Below are 19,730 nucleotides of genomic sequence, written 5' to 3' on the forward strand. Positions count from 1 at the left end.
CATATTGCTATACAAAAATTGTATTTGAAAGTAAACGTACTTTTAAAAGAAATTGTACAGTACTTACAATTTTTTATAGTAGGACTTTTGTGAGGTTAATGGCCATAAACACACATTTTGGACACGTAAACATGATACTTATGTGGTCATTTAAATTGCTGTAGTTTATTTATTTTGAAGTTATGCTTAGTGTGAAATCTCATATTCTCCGCCTTTTCCTTACTTACGTGGTCATTTAAATTGCTGTAATTTATTTATTTTAAAGTCATGCTTAGTGTGAAATCTCATATTCCCTGCCTTTTCCTTTCAAATTTTGGATTAATTTCACTTAGGAAAATTATTTTTGTCAAAGAAAATCTTTTTATTTTCTTTTAAATTTCTAATTTAAAATTTATCCTTTGATGACACATAGAAATATTATAATTTTACATGTTATATAAATGTAGGTGTTAAATACATCCTAGAACTTAAATCCTATGTACATCCTGACTTTGCTTAGCCTCTAGATATGAGCGTGATGTAAAAAGATAGTCAGAATTTTTCTAGATTACAGATTGATAGATCCAGGGAATTAGGATTCTGATTATAATAAATGAAGAAATGTATCGGCTGTTAAATAAGATGAACCTAGTTCACATCTCCCCACCCCCTCCCCACCCTGGCTTACTAGCTGGGAGGCCTTGTTCATTGCCACTCCTGTTATGTTCCTCGACCACTGCCTAAAATGCTCTTCCTTTCCCTTCTGCAAATCCAGATTCTACACTTCCTTTAAAGCTCGTCTTCTCTCTCACTTCTCCCAAAAATCATTTTCTATCCAGCTAGCAAGCAGAGATCCCTCTCTGAAATATTTAAATCCCTGTAGACTGTTTCCTCAAACGTAGGAGCTAACCACATATTATTATATTCTGCATGTGACTCTCTTCCCACGGGAAATTGGAAGCTCTTCAAGGGAGGTCTTGAGTGTGCTACTTTTTTTCTAGACTCTCATCTTCGTAACCTCAGGTACTTGATAAATAATTATATTTTCCCATGTTTGCTTTAATAAACTCCTAAAAATCTTGCGCCTAAGTCCAGGCTTGTTTTCCAAAGGCACATATATATAGTGTAACACCTTTTACATATATGGAAACAAACTTTTAAAACCTGTTCTCTTTTGCTTTATCCTTACATTAAGTATCTTGGATGTCTTTTCAATACTTGAGGAGTACTTTTTTTTTTTTAATAAAACCTCCCTTCCTATAAAATTGCCTTAAACCAGGTGATCTTATGTGGCACACAGTAGGTTGGGGAGATAGAAAGAATGAAGGCAGTCAGGCTGTGACAGTTTCTTCACTCCAGGAAAGAACTCTGTCTCAGGAGTGGCAAGTCACTTGTCTCTAACTTCTCAGATTTCCAAGAATTCCAGTTCTTGCCTCATTCCTCCTAGTCAAGGATCCCTTCTATTGCCTCCTATGCTAGTTGTGTGAAATCTAAGTCACTTGCCACTCCTGAGACATAATCCTTTGCTGGAGTGAAGGGCACTTTCACTGCATCCCTCGGCAGTGTCCTCTTCAAATACATTTCTCCAGCAGAGACTGATGAAGTCAGCAGTAGACACTCTAAAAGTGAGCTATAAAGTGTTGTCGCCGAAGCTGTGTCCTGTCTATTTACAGTGGGTGAGCAGACAGTTGTGCGGAGCTTTCCCATTGCCTCCATCACCAAGGAGAAGAAGATTACAATGCAGAACCAGCTACAGCAGAACATGCAAGAAGGACTGCAGATCACATCAGCATCTTTTCAGGTATTAAAAAAGAAAGCCATTGTTTTACTATTCAGAAATTTTCAAAAGTCAGATGAGATTGTGGCCATTTTCTGTGGTCATGTGCTCAGAAGTTAAGAGGGTGAGAATGGGGAAGATGATAGGGTCTGAGAGGGTGATCATCAACTGAGTAAACTCATGAATAGTCTTGGATTTAATCCCTGGAGCCTCTTAGCCAACTCAGAGCACCAGCAGATACTCAGCAGTGAGTGATCCTAGAAACCTAGACACGCACAACTGGCTCTTATTTTCTGCCAAGTTATACCTCAGTACCTGTTTGATGAAGCCTTTAGATAAAAAGCAATTAGCTTGGCATCTGTTTTGAAGGAAAAGCCCTGTGGCTGTTCTATGGAAAGGTAAACAGTATAGCTAGGGCTGAAGTTCTATTGGTACTAGTTGCATACCCCTGATAAAGCAAGAGATTTTCGAGGGATTTATGACTGTATCAGAACTTTGTAGAGTTACTGATGCAAACCAGACCCTGGAAGAAGTGACCTTTTCTTAGTTTTTCCTGTTTTTAAATTCTCAGTTTGCAATATTTTGCTTTTCTTATTCTTCATCACTTCTCAGATTTCTAAGAATGCCAGTTCTTGCCTCATTCCTTCTAGTCAAGGATCTCCCCTATTGGCTTCTGTGTTAATTGTGTGAAATGTAAGGCTGCTGATCTTTAGGCCCAAGACCTTCTCTCATCATCTGAAAGCATTGGCTGCCTAAGGATTTCCTTACTGTTCCAACTACCAAAGAACTCCACACTCGAATATTGCCTAGCTGTACTGATTAGGATTCTAGTCAAATGGATTTTTTTTCTTCCTACATTTGTTGTATCTGGGTAGGAAGAGACCTTATTAGGCCAAATTCTTTATCTGGAACCAACCAGTTGAGAAATGAGAAGGGCATGTTTGCTAGTACAATTCCCTATCCCATTGTAGAAGAAATAATCTTAAAGAAACTGACTTGAAGATACATGATTTACCTTGCCAACTAGCCATTTATGGCAATTAAACCTTTTTGAGCCTTTTTTTATTTTTAAAAATTTAAAAATTGTATTGCATGTTATCCAAAGTCCCTTCAACCTCTAGTCTTGCCATTTTGTGTTATTATATTCTGTTGTTTGGGGGAAAGTTGCCTGGAAATCCTTAATACTTCTTTTGTGTTTAATCTCTTTTGCTTCTAGTTGATTAAGGTAGCATTTGATGAAGAAGTCAGTCCAGAAGTAGTAGAGATCTTTAAGAAACAGCTGATGAAGTTCCGTTATCCTCAGTCCATTTTCAGTACCTTTGCTTTTGCTACTGGACAAACTACCCCACAAATAATTTTACCAAAACAGAAGGAAAAGAACACTTCTTTTCGGTAAGAAGAAAGACAAGTCTGTTAATTTCAGCCCTCCCATAACTGATTGCAAAAGGAGCGACCTATCCTTTGTGTCCAGGTGTAAGCGATTGCTCTTTTCATTCACTGTTCTGTTTCTGTCAAGCCCATAGGGCCAAGATCATAAAGTTATGGAACAGCAGCATTGATAAATGTAGCAAGTTTCAAAAACTAAAAGCTACCAGAGGCTTTGACTGTCATGTCCATTGCTCACAATGCATTTTTAGAATGTGAAATTCTATTTTCTCTTTTTTCCATATTGATGACTTTCTAAATGCTTTTGACCAATCCCTTCAGCTTTTATTAATATCCAGGCCCAGTGGACAGATTTGCTTTTATCTAGGAACAGGAGGCTTTATTTTCTGTTTTTCATAACTCTTTTGAACATTTCAAACTTACAGAAAATTCATAACAGTAGTACAAAAAATTTCTGTATGTATTTTACCCACATTCATCAAGTTTCTACTTTGGTCCATTTGTTTATCATTCTCTCTCTCTCATATATACACATATTTTTTTTTTGAGCCATTTGAGTTAGATGTAAGATGTCCCTTTATCCTTAAATACATCACAATCCGTTTCCTAAGAACAAAGACATTATCTTTTTATGTTTTTTTATTTTATTTTTTAAATTTATTTTAGTTTAAGTTCTGGAATACATGTGCAGAACGTGCAGGTTTGTTACATAGGTATACATGTGCCATGGTGGTTTGCTGCACCCATCAACCCGTCATCTAGGTTTTAAACCCTGCATGCATTAGGTATTTGTCCTAATGCTATCCCTCCCTTTGCCCAGCGTTATCTTATATAAGCGCAGTAATCAAAACCAGAAAATTTAATTAATATAAAACTTTTATCTAACCCAGAGTCTATATTCACATTGTGTTAATGATCCTTTTTTAGTTTAGTACCTAAACTTTTTTATTCGTGGTCCGGGATCTAATCCAGGATCAGGCATTGCATTTAGTTGTCATATTTCTTTAGTATGAACCCTTATTTTCTAGAAAGTTTTTAGAAATTTATGTTGAAAGTTTTAAACTTCAGTTATTACAAAATAACGATTGTTTTAAGTTATCTTCCATCAGTGATAAAATATAAGGGCTAAAATTTCATTCACTGTTAACCATGTAGAATTCGGCATCTGTCAATACAAATTACAATACTAGGGAGAGCTTTGCAGACTTTGGAAAAGAGGCCCTTCCTTTGCCTGAAAAAAGGGTAGATTCGGGATTATAGAAGATTTGAGGTTCCAGACAGTATATTATTTCTCAGTTGCACAACTAGCCACCTGTATTACCTGGTAAGCAAAGGAGACCAGGAGTATCCGGGTATGGTATGCTGAAGCATGAGCAAGTTCCTAGGGATTTACAGCAGTGGGCCAAGCATCTTGTTTTAGCACCATAGGGTCAGAGAGGAGCCTATGATGTTTGTTATCTCAGCCTTCAATGGAAGAGACAAAGCTTTGTGTGGTATTTTACATTTAGAAACTATCAGAAACATGTATATTTATATTAGTTTCAGAAATATATACCTGTATCAAGCCTGTTGTATCAGCTGCAACAGAGATACAGCAATTTAAAAATTTTAAGAGTTGCCTGGGTATATGAAACAAAAGATATAGCTTTAGCTGGGAAAAAATTTCAAAAATCCCATTGACTACACCTAGTGTTACAGCTCTTTTAGAATTTGTCTAGCAGACTTTCCAGTTTTTGCCGGAAAGCCCACTAATAAAAATTAAAAAATAAAAATAAAAGTTACACAAGTGATTTACAATAAGTTTAATTTAGGAAATATCAGTATTTTATGATTCCCAGCTGTTATCTCAAACTTGTTTCATAACCTTCAGGTTTACATTGCAAATAACTAAAGACGGAGTCTGGTGAAACTATTTGACAATAAAAGAAGCCTTATCGCTTTTTACTGAATGGCAAGAAAACACCAGAAGAGTTCTTTGTGATAGAGAAGAATATAATCAAGAACAGTCTTCAGAGTCTTCACCTCCATCTGATTAGTCAGGAAATAGGTTCTCTGTTTAATTCTCTGGATTGCCTAGATTTTCTATCAACAAGAAGGGGTAAATTGTTTGAATAAATAAAGTGCTTTTAGGTCCAAATGATTTACATCTTAGTTTCCCTTTAATTAAAGCTGATTCTCAAAAGGATACTCAAGTTTCTGATTTCTTATTTTTCTCCTTTCAAAAAAGGGGAATTATATTATTTTTCTATGCTTCTTAAGGTTTACAGCTAATTAGAGTCAGGACATTACATATACACACTTAAAACAGTTAAGAAATAAGCAAATGTGTTGCCAACTGTGAAGGTCATATGATCTCAAAGAAAGGCTTGTGAGTTGGTAGAAAGAGAGTTTGAGTAAGTAGAGAAGTGGGCAGGCTGGCTTTCCATGTAGGAGGACTCCAACAAGCATGCTTTGTGGGAACTGTGGTAGGGACAGTGGCATGAGGATAACCAGAGTGGGTTCAGGGCAGTCCTCCCCGAGAAGCTAAACCAAGGAGTTTAGATTTGGGGTGGTAAGTAGTTCATGTCTCACTTTACGCTTTCCTGCACGTTTTTCCTAAGACAGTATCCTGATAACAGTGGTGTTTTATGGGAAATTAGTCTACTGCCATATTAAAAGTAACCTAAAGAAGGAGAGGCTTAACAAAAGTCTGGACCAGTAGTGGCTATGGGAAAGGAGAAGAAACAATTTGAGCTAAGTAGGTGTCAACAATACAAGTAGTGCTTTTATATTAAGTTGACGTTGTCTTTGGTTTTATGACATGTAGTACCTTCTCAAAAACAATTGTGAAAGGTGCCAAAAGGGCAGGGAAAATGACAATTGGGCGGCAATATTTACTGAAGAAGAAGACAGGGACAATTGTGGAAGAAAGAGTAAATCGTCCTGGATGGAATGAAGATGATGATGTATCTGGTATGTGAGAACTTGAATTTCCTTCATTATTCAACTTTATTTCTTATGTGAATAAGAGACTAAGGTGTAGTTGCACTTAAATCTTGATCCACAAAAACCTAGATCTCATGAGAAGATGGAAGCACTTACCAGCTTCTTAGAACTGGGGGAAAAACTATTTTCCTGATATTCCATTGTTCAGGTAATATTTTGTTAAATTATACTTCTTCTTTGCTAAATTCATACAGCTAATTGGTCATTTTTATGTGGGTCTCATTAAAAGAAGAAAGAAGGAAACCCCACTGCATGGGAAATTTAGATATAGGGTAATCCCCTGTATCTTATCCTTCTAGAATAAGAATTTAAGGTAAGGACATTGAACATTTCAAATTGAAGATTTCAGTTTTTGGTTAAGAACATTGTTGGTGCTCTTAATCAAAATGGGGGACCTAAGGTGAAGGAATACTTAGGTCATAAGAAAAAATACTTGCTAAATATTTGAAAGAACAGCTACAATACCTCTCAGTGGGAAAAATAGAGACAGAAAGCTAGTAGCAAAATGTCTGAGTGACTGTTTCCCATTCTTAACCCAGTATCAAATATGCTATGGAATCAGCACTACAGAGAAGCTGATATAATGGGAGGCAGAATGCCATTACACCCTTTTTTCCCCTCAGGATCTTAGAATCAGTCACTGGTGGTTTTGCAAAAACTACTACTAACAACAAAAACATTTTAAAAAAGAAACCTCATCTTTAGAGAAAGCACTGGCTAACAGGTCTCCATTTTCAGTTGCTGGGATAAAGAACTATGTGGGCTGGGCACAGTGGCTCATGCCTGTAATCCCAGCACTTTGGGAGGCTGAGGCAGGTGGATCACTTGAGGCCAGGATTTCGAGACCAGCCTGGCCAACATGGCAAAACCCTGTCTCTACTGAAAATACAAAATTTTAGCCAGGCATGGTGGCATGCACCTGTAGTCCCAACTGCTCAGGAGGCTGAGGCATGAGAATTGCTTGAACTTGGGAGGAGAAGGTTGCAGTGAGGCGAGATCGCACCACTGCACTCCAGCCTGGATCGGACAGAGCAAGACTCTGCCTCAAAAAAAAAAAAAAAAAGAAGAACCTATGTGGTTTTGTATGTATGTATGCATGCCCTGGGTAAGAATGTGTACATGCAAGCTTGCCTCTGGGGCAGTGAAAATACCCACCATTACATCACTGAAATAACCATTTGTTGGAACCCTGATCTTTTCACAGTCATATGTCAAGCCATAAAAATATTATTGCTACCCATCACTATTGACTCTTCTATCTCAATTTTTTTTATATTTCATGGAACAAAACTTATTATTCTATGATAATTATTCTACTAAAAGACCAAATTATATAATGTTCTTTGCTCCTCTGAAAAGAAAAGGCCAACACAGAATTGATACCTGATTATATTGCATTGTAAAGTTCACAAATTGAAACACGAATTGAAGTTCACAAATTGAAACACTTAACTGTTCTCTTTTTTAAAATATATTTCATGAAAGAGGGCCATATCTTTGCCTGCACATTAGTACTTTGAGTACATTTTCAAAAACTTTGAAAGCTTGATTTAATGTCTCTTACTTTCAAAATAAATAGGGACGTAAATTAGGACAGTTTTTAACATGGCTTTTTTTTTTCAGTTAGAACATGCAGTACCAATTAGGAATGTCCTTTATAAAAAAAGGCCTCCCTAAAATATTTGATTATTGAGTAAATTCTTCCACATCTAAAATCGTAAAGGATTCTGTAACCTGTGATTGTAAAACTGTGAGGGGGTTTCCCACGTACACCACATCCTCTAACAAAAATATTTCCAGGAAAAAAGTGTAACTTCTTTATACCTCTCTGAGGAAATAAAGTTATTTTTCCCTCTAGTGAACTTCTAGTTAATCCAGAAATTTCCAATAAAAGTTTATAGTCTGAAAAGTAAACTGAAATCTGGATGATGAGTTTGTATAGTGATTTTATGAAAGATAAATTTTACTGATGGGTTAGCCTCTGACAAGCTTTGGGTGTTTTTATAGAGTCCTAAATAGAAATCACTGCAATTTGACAATAAGCAAGCCTTCATAAAACAGAACAGTGTAGGTAATGAATTCAAAAATTATATTGTTTTTAGAAATTATTTAAATGGTATTATTTTCCTGACATTTTTTAGTTGAATTACTGACTATTCATTACACTTTTATGTTTATTTAAGTGTGATTCCTCACAGAAGTTACATGATTTAATTTGTGATATACACAATATTTGTCATCCTAATATAAACCTGTCTTGGTGTAAGAGTCTTCTTCAAAAGGAAGCGGGGTTTTTTTTGCGGGGTAGGGGGTGGTTTTGAGACAGAGTCTCACTCGGTTGCCCAGGCTGGAGTGCAGTGGCACGGTCTCAGCTCACTGCAACCTCCGCCTCCCGGGTTCAAGTGATTCTCCTGCCTCAGCCTCCCGAGTAGCTGGGATTACAGGTGCCTGTCGCCATGCCTGGCTAATTTTTTGTATTTTTAGTAGAGATGAGATTTCACCATGTTGGTCAGGCTGCTCTTGAACTCCTGACCTTGTGATCTGCCCACCTCAGCCTCCTAGTGCTGGGATTACAGGCGTGAGCCACCACACCCAGCCCAAAAGGAAGTTTTTAATCCTGTGCTTTGAGCTAATCATTTCTTCAATATCTGTCTCTACCATCCCAGTTTCAGATGAGAGTGAGCTCCCCACAAGTACCACCCTGAAGGCCTCCGAGAAGTCTACAATGGAACAGTTGGTGGAAAAAGCTTGTTTCAGAGACTATCAGCGTTTAGGTTTAGGAACCATAAGTGGCAGCTCTTCCCGTTCAAGACCCGAGTATTTTCGAATTACTGCCTCCAACAGGATGTATTCACTCTGCCGGAGGTAAGTGTGTCAGTGGGCTCCAAAAAGAGGTCTTCTTTCCTTTCTTCTTATTTGAATCTTTAATAGGCCATTTGCATCCATAGCCCTGAGATAGATAAAAATGCCTGAAAATAAGAACAAGGTCTCCAGGATATGAGCAAGCATCTCATTGGCATTCTCGGAACAATTACCTTACTCAAAGTACCTCTAGTAGGTGAGAAGGTGAAAGGTAAAGTACTCACCCCCTATGAATTTCTCTTGTCTTTCTCTTCCCAGTTTGCTTCTTTTCTAGCATGACTAAAGATAACTTGAAGAACAGGATTTTCCCAGACCAATAGAAGACATGAAGGTCTTTTGTAGGCTGGGGAGCCACAAACTCTTTCTATAAAGGGTCAGTTGGTAAATATTTTCAGTTTATGAGCCATAGAGTCTCTTGTTGCAACTATTCAACTGTGCCGCAAAAGCAGCCACAGACAGTAAGGAAATGAGTGGGCATGGCCAGTTTTGGCCCACAGGCTATAATTTGCTGACCCAGGTGTAGGCAAGGCTTTCTTATGCAGTCTAATTGGAATGTTTTCAAGGGAATATTACTTAAAGGATGTAAATAAAGAGGCATTTTCTTTTTTCTGTTCGTCATCTCTCACTGTTTTTCAAATATGTTGAGCCTTATTCCATGCTTTACTATATGTAAATGTATATTTTCTAAAATTACATTTTCACCATTCACAAGTTTAGTCATTTTCATTTCCAGATAAGTTTTTTCTTTGCATTTATAAATTCCTGCGTAAACAGCTCTGAAAGCACTTTGTAAATTGTAAGCTTTGTACATATTTTAGAAAGTTATCTTAATGTTACTGTTAGTTTCAACCCTGTTGCTCTTAAAGATAGATGTGTCATTTTAAATGACAATTTAAGTTTACAAATATTAATATGAAACTTGAGAAACAAGTTGGGAATATAGTTTTGAGATTGTGGCCAAATAAACATTTTGCGTGAAGTTCTGAAAAATTGGCACTCTGAGTATGCAGTAATTTTTCTGGAATTCTCTGTCATTCTAACTAAATTTTCTCTGAAGATGAGTCATGTTGTCGGGGTGTGATGTCCTGCTGTTTGGAAAGTTTGCTATCAAAATTATGCCAGCCATTGAGAAAACAGACTCATTTATCATTCCAATCTGTTAGAAGTAAAATAAAATTTTAATAGATGACTTATTAGAACACTGGTTATAAAGCATTTATGATGGTAGAAAGTAATATCTATCCATTAAGTTATTAGCAGGAAGGAAATGGAATAATAAAAAATAATCCAAAAGAAGGCAAGAAAGGAAAAAAAGGGGACAGAACAAATGGAATAAATAACAAGTAGTAAGATGGTAGATTTAAATTCAAATATATCCATAATTGCATTAATTATTAATTGACTAAATGTTCCAATTCAAAGAAAGAGATCAGGGTTTGCTTTAAAAAAAAAAAAAAAAAAGTGGCTGAGCACAGTGGCTCACGCCTGTAATTCCAGCACTTTGGGAGGCCAAGGCGGGCAGATCACGAGCTCAAGAGATGGAGACCATCCTGGCCAACATGGTGAAACCCTGTATCTACTAGAAATACAAAAATTAGCTGGGCATGGTGGCATGTGCCTGTAGTCCCAGCTACTCGGGAGGCTCAGGCAGGAGAATCACTTGAACCCTGGAGACGGAGGTTACAGTGAGCTGAGATCATGCCACTGCACTCCAGCCTGGTGACAGAGCAACACTCCGTCTCCAAAAAGCTTTCTGCTGCTTTTAAGGGACAAATCTAATACACAAGTATATAAAAAGATAGAAAGTAAAAGCATAGAAAAAATATACCACGCAAAACTACCTTTAAAAAAAGTTGTTGTCACTATATGAATATCAAAGTAGACTTTAAAAGCAATAAGAAAGGATGGTTGATAATGACAAAAGTTTATTTTACACACAGCAATTCATTAAGACCAAGTGGAGTTTATTATAGGAATAGAGTACTGGTTTGACATCTGAAAATCAGTCAGTGTAATTTACCACATTAACAGAATTAAAAACAAGTTTATTATATAAAGATAAGCATTTTGCAAATGCAAAGTACACTTATGAGTTTTATTTATGTAAACTTATGTAAATTCTGTATTTTTTGTCACATTTGTGATTTTTAGAAAAAAGCTCTCAGCAAAATAGAGTAAGAATGAACTCCCTATGAGTAGCGCCCTGAAGGCCTCAGAGGAGCCTACAGTGGAACAGTGGGTAGCTCCTTAATCTTCTGTCTTAAAAATCCTACACAGGAAATTACTTATCTTAGAAATAAATAAAATATTAAAAGCTTTTTCTCTGAAATCTGGACAAGGATGCCCATTATCACCATTTCTATTCAGTGTTGTACTAGAGGTCTTAGGCAGTGCAAAGAGACTAGAAAAGTAATAAAAGGTATAAAGATTGAAAAGAAAGAAATAAAACTGCCATTACTCACAGATGACCAAAATGCACATGTAGAAAATCTGTAGGAATCTGCCGATAAACTTTTAAAATTATTAAGTGGATTTAATACAAGGTCACTGATAAGGTCACTAGTACAAGGTCATTTACAATAATTAGTCATATATATACTAAAAACATTATTACAAAATGAAATTTTCAAAAAGCGATGCTATTTTGGTACTATTCCTACTATTTACAGTAGCACTAAAAAACATTACTTAGGGATGAATCTAATAACCAGTGCAAGACCTCTACATGGAATACTTAAAACAATATTGAAGATCATTGAAGAGCTAAATAAGTAGATATTTCAGGTTCTTAGATTAGAATATTCAATATTCTAAAACTGAATTTCCTGAAATTGTTCTATAGACTCAGTCCCAATCTCAGCAAAATGTTAATGGAAACTGAAAAGGTAATTCTAAGAGTTACATAAAAATGTGGAAGACAGAGTAGCCAAGATAGTCTTACAGAATAATACTATAGAATGTCAAGACTTTTTATAAAGCTACAGTAATTAAGACAGTATAGGACTGACACAAGAATGGACAAATGGACCAGTGGAGCAAAATAGGGAATATATTAAACAGAAACACCCCAACGTATGTGGATACTTGATTTAAGATAAAAATGACACTTAAGAGCAGTGGATAGAAGATGTTTTTTCAATAAAGGATGCTGGGAAAAATTAATCTTGACCTATTCCCATTGACTTATAGATCTATATGTAAAAGGTTAAAACAATAAAACAATAGATTTGTTATTAAGGTTAAAACAAATAAGCTTAAAACAATAAAGCTTCTAGAAGATAAGAGAATGTCTTCATGACCTTGAGGTATAGGGAAAGATTTCTTGGGATGGGAAGAACATTATCTATAAAGTAAAAAATTGATGAATTTAGAACTTCTGTACATCAGGAGATACCATCAAGAGAGTAAAAAGGACTATAAATTGGTTAAATAACTTTGGAAAGTTGTCTAATGCTGTCTAAACATTTAAACATCCACTGAACATATTCATAACCTAATTCCTAGAAATTCTCCTCTTAGGTGGAGTAGAATTTCTTTAATTTCTTTTTTTTTTTTTTTTTTTTTTTTGAGACGGAGTCTCGCTCTGTCACCCAGGCTGGAGTGCAGTGGCGTAATCTCGGCTCACTGCAAGCTCCGCCTCCCGGGTTCACGCCATTCTCCTGCCTCAGCCTCTCCTAGTAGCTGGGACTACGGGAGCCCGCCACCACGCCCGGCTAATTTTTTGTATTTTTAGTAGAGACGGGGTTTTACCGTGGTCTCGATCTCCTGACCTCGTGATCCTCCCGCCTCGGCCTCCCAAAGTGCTGGGATTACAAGCGTGAGCCACTGTGCCCGGCAGGTGGAGTAGAATTTCTAACAGAAATACATATGTGCTCCCAAAAGACATCTACAAGAATGTTCATGGCAACATTCCTAATAACTAAAAAAACTAGAAACTACTCAAAATCAACAAGAGAATAGATAAATGGTATTATACTCACACAGTGAAATACAGTAATGAAAATGAACATACTACATGTGAGTACAATAACACTGATGGATCTCATAAACATAATATTGAGCAAAAGAAGCCAAACATGAAAGAATAAACTCTGTTGATTCCCTTTACCTAGAATTCAAAAAGAAGCAAAACTCATCCACATTGTTAACAGTCAGGATAGTAATAATCTTTTTTTTTTTTTTTTTTCTTTTTGAGACAAGGTCTTGCTCTGTCTCCCAGGCTGGAGTGCAGTGATGTGATTCCAACTCACTGCAGCCTCCACCTCCCTGGCTCAGGCGATCCTTCCACCTCAGCCTTCTGAGTAGCTGGGACTAGGCGCATGCCACCAAACCTGGCTAATTTTCTTTTTATTTTATTTATTTTTGTAGAGAAGAGGTCTCACTATGTTGCCCAGGCTGGTCTCGAACTCCTAGGCTCAAGCAATCCTCCCAGCTGGGCTTCCCAAAGTGCTGGGATTACAGGTGTAAGCCACCATGCCAGGCAGGATAGTGGTAATCTTTAAGAAAGAGGAAGAAATAGTGACTGGGAGGAAATACTAGATCTTGGATGCTTGTAGTGGTCCATTTCTTGACCTAGGTGGTAATGATATCACCTAGGTTTTGAGCATTTGTATGTGAATTATGCTTGAATTTAAAAGTTTCCACAAAAGCTTCTGAAGCCTAGTCAACTTCTTGAGAGTTAACTGTGGAGCCCGGAGCTGAAGGCTCTGAGTAGTGGGTTAGGATGGGTGGCAGGGAAATTGATATCTTTCATTACGAAATGAGACTGGTACTGAGAGTAGCTTCCCTTGGTCTTTAGGCTTCACACAATTTGCCCCAGCACTAGGGGCTATTCAGCTGTCATGCAAGCCCATGTCAGGAAGCAGGAGAGAGCCATGGATCTTGTATGTAACAGAGGATGGTCTGTGTGTGGTGCTCATTCACAGTGGAAGGAGATGGCTCACTACAAGGGGCAGGGAGTGAAGGAGTGTGCTCGCTCTTTACCAATTACTGAAGTAGCTCCTGGAGCCATTAAACATTATTCACCTATCTAATACACATTGTATCTTGAAGCAAGTTGGGAAAAACTGATATTCAAGTGGAGATAGAGGGTCCTAATTATGGAACTGCCTTTTCAGTCTTCATGAGTGATTATGTCTATAGCTTGGTCTTTTCATCAGTTCATGGTATTACAAAAATTCAGGCCACAGATTCCTAGAGCACCAAAGCCCTAGGCTTTCAGAATGCTTCCAAGGTATCATTGGTTAAGTATGGAAAGTTAATTTGGCATTCAGTAAAGTAGTTGAAGGTTATGATTTATGTGACCATAAACTAGATTTCCTTTCCCTCCTCTCAGCACTGGTTCTTATCAAGATAAGAGATAAGAAGTTCTGGAAATGGATAATGGTGGTAGTTGCCCAACATTGGGAATGTACTAAATGCCACTGGTTTGTATACATAAAAAAGGATAGCATGAATCCCAGCACTTTGGGAGGCCAAGGCGGGTGGATCACCTAAGGTCAGGAGTCCGAGACCAGCCTGACCAACATGGAGAAACCCCATCTCTACTAAAAATACAAAATTAGCCGGGTGTGGTGGCACATGTCTGTAATCCCAGCCACTCAGGAGGCTGAGGCAGGACAATTGCTTGAACCCAGGAGGCGAAGGTTGCAGTGAGCCAAGATCACGCCATTGCACTCCAGCCTAGGCAACAAGAGCGAAACTATGTCTCAAAAAATAAATTAAAAATAAAATAAATAAAAAAGGATACCATGGGCCAGGCGCAGTGGCTTACGCCTGTAATCCCAGCACTTTGGGAGGCCGAGGCAGGCGGATCACCTGAGGTTGAGAGTTCGAGACAGCCTGACCAACATGGAGAAACCCTGTCTCTGCTAAAAATACAAAATTAGCCAGGCGTGGTGGCACATGCCTGTAATCCCAGCTACTCAGGAGGCTGAGGCAGAAGAATTGCTTGAACCCCAGAGGCAGAGGTTGCAGTGAGCCAAGATCGCGCCATTGCACTCCAGCCTGGGGACAGGGTGAAACTCCGTCTCAAAAAAAAAAAAAAAAACAGGATAGCATGGTAAATTTTATGGTAGGTATATTTTACTAAAATTTAAAAATCACTGGCTGGGCACGGTGGCTCATGCCTGTAATCCCAGCACTTTGGGAGGCCGAGGTGGGCAGATCACGAGGTCAGGAGATCGAGACCATCCTGGCTAACATGGTGAAACCCTGCCTTTATTAAAAATACAAAAAATTAGCTGGGCATGGTGGCAGGCACCTGTAGTCCTAGCTACTTGGGAGGCTGAGGCAGGAGAATGGCGTGAACCCGGGAGGCGGAGCTTGCAGTGGGCCGAGATCGTGCCACTGCACTACAGACTGAGCGACAGAGCGAGACTCCATCTCAAAAAAAAAAAAAAATCACCAAAAAATATAGGATTAGTGGTTAGGAGTTTATAAATATAAAATCTGTTTAGTGTAATATTTCTAATTAAACTAAAAAAAATGACTCTGAAACCTGCCTATCTTCTTGCATTTATTAATCTGTATGTACTCTTACATGTTATTTTCCCAGCATCATATCCTGTAACTTTATAAGCTAATCTTTTAAAATAAGTATCAACTTGTAGTGTTATTAACTATTTAAACTCATTTGACATTTAAACATATTGTTCTCATGCCAAAAATAATTTGGTTTTGGTTTTTAAGCCTTTCACCATCTCAGGCAGTCTAATATTGGCATGCTGTATTCTCTAATGTCATCTCAGTGATCTATGAAGTGTTTACAATTTGACTTGTCATTCTCATAAAGTTGACATTAATCCGGTAATCTTACAACCTTTATTTCAAGTTGTGGAAAAGTAATGTACAAGGCAAGGGAAATAGTTCAACAGAGGCCTTTTAAAGAATTCTACATAATATTTTTATTTTCTAAGTTTATTCAGCAGAAGTCTGCAATATCAGTGAAGGGGGCTCTTTTCAAAAAAGGCTACAGATCAGTGGATGAGTTAGCTAGTTTCACCATCTAGGGATTTTCTTCTCAATCCCTGAAGAATTCAGGAGTTGAAACTAAGTTCCATATTTGAAATATGTTGGCCAGGCACAATGGCTCACACCCATAATCCCAGCACTTTGGGAGGCTGAGGAAGGAGGATCGCTTGAGCCCAAAAATTTGAGACCAGCCTGTACAACAAAGTGAGACCCTGTCTCTACAAAAATAAAATTAAAAAAGAAAAGAAATATATCTTACCCTTCAACTAATATGTTTCTGAATCTTAGAAAATTACTATGATATTAGTATTCAATTTCTTATATTCTCTCTCTCCCTCTTCTCTCATTTCTTTCCCCTTTTCTTCCCCTGTGTTCCTTCCCCCAATCATTCTTTTCTCCCTTCTCTATCTCTGAAGCTATCCTGGCCTTTTAGTCATACCTCAAGCTGTACAGGACAGTAGTTTACCAAGAGTAGCTCGCTGCTATCGACACAATCGCCTGCCTGTTGTATGTTGGAAGAACTCAAGAAGTGGTACTCTGCTCCTCCGATCTGGAGGATTCCATGGGAAGGGAGTCGTTGGTCTTTTCAAATCTCAGAACTCCCCTCAGGCCGGTAAGCATCTCTCTATAACACAATTACCACCCGTTCACATAAGGACAGTACTAAAAATAAAGGAAGTAAAATCTGGGAATGGTGCCTTTTCATCAAGTCTTGTCTCACACACAGACTTTTCCACTTTGCTGCATACAACATGTACAGCTTAAACAAGAACTATACTTGGTAGTGTGAGGCTCCACATTGAATTTGACATCTTAATGTGTCTGGTCTGTACTTGGATTTTAATAGAAATTAATATAATAAAGTCTTTGGTCCTAGGCAATTTTCATTCCAGCAAACCAGAGTATTCACAGATGGAAACTAGGTTACACCAACCTTTTTTCTTTCTCCTGGGAAGCATCCAAATACATTTAACAGCTTCAGAGGCAAGACGAGATTCTGTGCCATCTGATATCAGATATCCATCCTCACTCTTACAAGTCATACGCACACACAAGACAGCAAACTAATGACCACAAACGCTGCTTCAGGAGCTTTCAAGCAAAGAGGTTTTTAGGAAGCTAGCGAAATAGTAAGTACAGCTGTCCCATATTCTGAGGATACTTGTGAGTACCATGTCTGAGGTCTTGAAGTCAGGAGCTGTATTTTGCTGACCTTTCTCATAGCTTCTGCCTCATAATAGATGCTCAAAAAAAATGAAACAGGCCACTAAGAAATCAGATCCAATTTAGGGATGGCTGCATTCTTCCACCTTCGGAAATGAAGTAAACTCAGAATCTGTGATTCACCAGGTACAACCATGTGCTTTTTGAAAGTCAGCCAATGTTTTGATCATTAGGTTGACTGAGGGCAGCCTTCCACCTGCCTTGGAGTCTCACTACTGGTGTAATTGAAGGCAATTGGCTTTTTACTGTTTCTCCTCTGAAACCCTGTGTGCTCCCAAGCCACCTGGTGGGTATGTTAGAACATAAGAAGGGGCCAGGTGCAATGGCTCATGCCTGTAGTCCCAGTTACTTGGAAGGCCAAGGTGGGAGGATTGCTTGTGCCCAGGAGTTCAAGACCAGCCTGGGCAACATGGCAAAACCCCATATCTACAAAAAAATACAAAAATTAGCCAGGTGTGGTGGCACACGCCTGAGTCCCAGCTATTCAGGAGGCTGAGGTGGGAGAATCGCTTGAGCCCATGAAGTAAAAAGGCTGTAGTGAGCCACGATTGCACCACTGCACTCCACCCTGAGTGAAAGAATAAGACTCTGTCTCAAAAATGTGAAATAAAATAATAATAAACTAGAACACAAGCATATATAAGTTATATAAAATGAGTGAATGATTTTAGGAGCACCGATAAGCGTATCACTAAGCTTTTAGTTGGAAAACAATTGAAACTTATTCCACTGGTTGCTGATTTTTTTAAACCTAATTTAAATTTACTATATTTCGTATTCAACTTCCACATTTACTCACAACTAATATCTTTGGGGTTTGTTTTTGTTTTTGTTTTTTTGTTTGTTTTGTTTTTGTTTTTTTGTTTGTTTTGGTTTTGTTTGGTTTTGTTTTGTTTTTTGAGATGGGGTCTTGCTCTGTCGCTCAGGCTGGAGTGCAATGGCGCGATCTTGGCTCACTGCAACCTCCGCCTCCCAGGTTCAAGTGATTCTCCTGCCTCGGCCTCCCGAGTAGCTGGGATTACAGGCATCCGCCACTACACCCGGCTAATTTTTGTATTTTTAGTAGAGATGGGGTTTCACCATGTTAGTCAGGCTGGTCTCGAACTCCTGACCTCAGGTGATCTGCCCGCCTCAGTCTCCCTAAGTGCTGGGATTACAGACGTGAACCACTGCACCCGGCCGACAACTAATATCTTTGAAATTGCAATGCATCTTACAATTGATGTGATCAGAAAGAAGAGTGTCATAGTTTAAGTGGCAATTTTTTTATTGATAAGCAGTTTTTATTGTTAGGCAATAAAATGACAGTGTGTATTAGAATTGATGACATATTAAAGTTGATAAAATACAATAATGCTAATTATTTATTTTCTATTCCAGTTGTAAGAAAATTTATGAATATCTGTTGTCCTTGTAGTGAGTCCATCCCCTATCCTCTTTAAACTGTCTGGGCCAATTTCAGTGATTCTGTTTTGCTTCACCCAAACCAGGCTTATATGCCTATCAACCCAGAATTGCTCTCACAATTGTGTATACTTTTTGCTCCTCATTTAGAAGGACCAGGGATTGGCAGTAGTTGCTCCTATCTTCTCCCCATCTTCTTCCACTCTTCCCTCTACAAATCTTTATACGCTCATGTCCCCTGGTGGGTCTATGTGGCAGAATTGAAATAAACTTACTGGTATTGGAAAGTTCTTAACTCTACCCATTCTGGGATGTCAAAGGAACCCACTCCCAAGCAATAACCTGGTCAGGATGGTTGGGGGATATCATCAAGGAGTTGTTGTTCGTGAGTCTTCATTTTAAGTTGCTTGGATAATGAGAAGCTATACCCTGTGCTTTCAAGCCCAATCTATGCTTGGAAGGATAGCCCTGTGCTGGTTTTCCAGACCTGGGCTCTTTTTGGAAGGATAATGAGGCAATCAAGAAGTAGGTGTGGTAAAACCAGCATTACAATGGAGGATTAGCCATTTAATAGACTGGCAATTTAAGTGGGGCTGGTTTCTATATTTGGGTGTAGTAACTTGTAGACTATATAGAGAAAAACAAGCATAGATAGATAGATAGATAGATAGATAGATAGATAGATAGATAGATACTTCTGTTAACACAGAGACAGTTTATTTTATTCAATATATTTTCCTTTTATAGCTCCTACCTCCTCTTTAGAATCTTCCAGTAGCATAGAACAAGAGAAATACTTGCAAGCCTTACTGAATGCCGTTTCTGTCCATCAGAAACTCAGAGGCAACAGCACTCTTACAGTCAGGCCAGCCTTTGCTCTATCTCCAGGTAAGATTTGATAATACTTTTCTTCTTGACAGCTTCTAATGAAAGGTCAGTTCTGTTCCTGGGGTTATTTGTACTGTTATTTGTTATTTGTACTGTTCCTTCACCAAGACTTCTTAAAAGTTTTACCCTGAAGGGTTATAAGTTTAACTCCTTTTACTTAGAAATCTACCACTATTAATGTCTAATAAATAGTACCTAAACTTAGAGATTCAGTTTTTTCTTTTTGTTTTTTGTTTTTTAAGAGATGGGGTCT

At 38.0% G+C, this 19,730-nt stretch overlaps 1 protein-coding gene, 1 long non-coding RNA gene and 1 other non-coding gene across 6 annotated transcripts in view; 2 read left to right on the plus strand and 1 right to left on the minus strand.

The window, feature by feature from the left end:
• Window positions 1-9,348, minus strand: part of LOC116476526 (uncharacterized) — a 91,199-nt gene extending 81,851 nt beyond the window's left edge. The window contains exon 1 of the long non-coding RNA XR_004250228.2: window positions 9,214-9,348. This is a non-coding gene — a long non-coding RNA (uncharacterized LOC116476526). The remainder of the gene's footprint in view (window positions 1-9,213) is intronic.
• The window catches only part of SBF2 (SET binding factor 2), a 513,021-nt gene that overhangs the window by 441,649 nt on the left and 51,642 nt on the right, over window positions 1-19,730 (plus strand). For all 4 annotated transcript variants that reach the window (XR_004250226.2, XM_032166635.2, XM_032166637.2 and 1 more), the window contains exons 23-28: window positions 1,653-1,780; window positions 2,973-3,148; window positions 5,949-6,094; window positions 8,794-8,992; window positions 16,378-16,574; window positions 19,337-19,477. Coding sequence is in view for 3 of the 4 variants with exons in the window: in XM_032166635.2 (XP_032022526.1) it covers window positions 1,653-1,780; window positions 2,973-3,148; window positions 5,949-6,094; window positions 8,794-8,992; window positions 16,378-16,574; window positions 19,337-19,477 (987 nt within the window). In the remaining variant the exon portion in view is untranslated. The remainder of the gene's footprint in view (window positions 1-1,652; window positions 1,781-2,972; window positions 3,149-5,948; window positions 6,095-8,793; window positions 8,993-16,377; window positions 16,575-19,336; window positions 19,478-19,730) is intronic.
• On the plus strand, window positions 4,830-4,891 carry LOC116477528 (U7 small nuclear RNA). The gene has a single exon (XR_004250497.1). It is a non-coding gene; the product is annotated as a U7 small nuclear RNA (small nuclear RNA).

The sequence above is a fragment of the Hylobates moloch genome, unplaced genomic scaffold (assembly GCF_009828535.3).
Source record: "Hylobates moloch isolate HMO894 unplaced genomic scaffold, HMol_V3 SCAFFOLD_11, whole genome shotgun sequence".
NCBI lineage: Eukaryota > Metazoa > Chordata > Mammalia > Primates > Hylobatidae > Hylobates > Hylobates moloch.